The following is a 1,659-nucleotide window of genomic DNA, read 5'->3' as shown; positions in this document are numbered from 1 at the left end:
AGAACTGAACTAGAACTGAACTAGAACTGAACTAGAACTGAACTAGAACTGAACTAGAACTGAACTATAACTGAACTAGAACTGAACTAGAACTGAAGTAGAACTGAAGTAGAACTCAACTAGAGCTGAACAGGAACTGTTTCGTCATAATATGACATTATCTTATTATTGGAAATGTTTATATAACTGCAAAGTTTTTTTAAATAAAAATATTATTTGTTTTAATATTTCAAACTTTTTATAAACAAATAAAGCTTGACATCATAATGTGACGTTATATTGTATTCTCGGAATCTGTGAGAACTTCTAACCATATTTTGAAAACAACAAAAGATATCTTAAATCCATTCAGATGTTAGCCGTCTAAAAATCAAACAAATTATAAATAAATAAATGATATGAAATCATTTTAAAATTATAAACAAATGAAAAAAACATAACAAATAAAACTATGTTTACTAAAAAGTGTTTAAAGAGAACATTTTCTGTGTTTCTTCTATTATAAAAGAGAACAAGAAAAAGAGAACGTTTAAACTTAGCTCTAGATAATGATCTTGTATTCTACTCACATTAAATCTTAACAAAATAAAATGCATTATTTTAATAATGAATAATAAAATAAATTTATTTCAACTTAGTTTTTGTTAGACTTTTAAAGAACTGAGACGTTAACACTCCCTAAATTATTAAGTCAATTTTATTTTGAAACATTTAATCATGAAGTCATTTTTAGTTGTGACAACAACACTAATGTTGTTCTATGGCTGTCAGGGCCAATATAAAAATACCGGCATAAAGACACGCTACCCATCGCCCAGTTCGGGTAATTTAATTTTGGGCAATGCCACCGAACATAATGAAACCAATCATTATGTTTATAGTCAACAGCCACATTTTGAGAACCCACAACCACAGTACAACACCTACGATCGTTATAATGGCAATTTTAAGCCTGCGGAATATTACCCAGGTGGAGCTGCAGTACCCACCGTGACAAGACCGCCTGTAGTCTTAGACGCCACTGCGGAGTTTATTAACAAAACCAGATCGGCCATGGCTTCTGGTATTTGTTATACAGAAGTACCGTAAGTAAAATAAAGTTCTTGTTTATCAATTGATTATTGATGGGATATGAACAATGCTATTAAAATGAACTACTAACCTTCACATCCTCATTAATGTTGATAATATTTATTTAGATTTGTTTATATTAATATTAAATTAAACTAGAGCAGTGGTTTTAAAAATAAAAATAAAACATTTCAATTAATTGTTCATCGGAAGCTGAGAATGGCAGGCATTTAATCAAATATTATTGAAATTTCTCAGAAATTGATAAAGAAATTTGAAAAAATACTTGTTTTTAAATAACACTGAAAGTATAAAAACCTTTTAAAGATCCGAGAATACTAACAATTTTTAACCCACAAAAATTAATTTATTAAAAAGAACATTTTTTCAAAATATCTTGATTTTTGGGAAAACAGTTGAAGTATACTTTAGTTCTATTTCAATTCTAGTTCAGTTCTAGCTCAGTTCTAGTTCAGTTCCAGTTCTGTTCTAGTTCAGTTCTAGTTCAGTTCTAGTTCTAGTTCTAGTTCAGTTCTAGTTCAGTTCTAGTTCAGTTCTAGTTCAGTTCTAGTTCAGTTCTAGTTCAGT

The 1,659-nt window shown here is 29.1% G+C and overlaps 1 protein-coding gene across 1 annotated transcript in view; it reads left to right on the top strand.

The window, feature by feature from the left end:
* Positions 1 to 1,659, top strand: part of LOC111682922 — a 23,333-nt gene that overhangs the window by 9,498 nt on the left and 12,176 nt on the right. Inside the window, exon 3 of the mRNA XM_046956064.1 lies at positions 734 to 1,085. Within this exon, the coding sequence (XP_046812020.1) occupies positions 734 to 1,085 (352 nt within the window). The remainder of the gene's footprint in view (positions 1 to 733; positions 1,086 to 1,659) is intronic.

The sequence above is a fragment of the Lucilia cuprina genome, chromosome 2 (genome assembly GCF_022045245.1).
Source record: "Lucilia cuprina isolate Lc7/37 chromosome 2, ASM2204524v1, whole genome shotgun sequence".
Classification (NCBI taxonomy): domain Eukaryota; kingdom Metazoa; phylum Arthropoda; class Insecta; order Diptera; family Calliphoridae; genus Lucilia; species Lucilia cuprina.
Note: the sequence above shows the minus strand (reverse complement) of the source record. Positions and strands in the feature narration are given on the sequence as shown.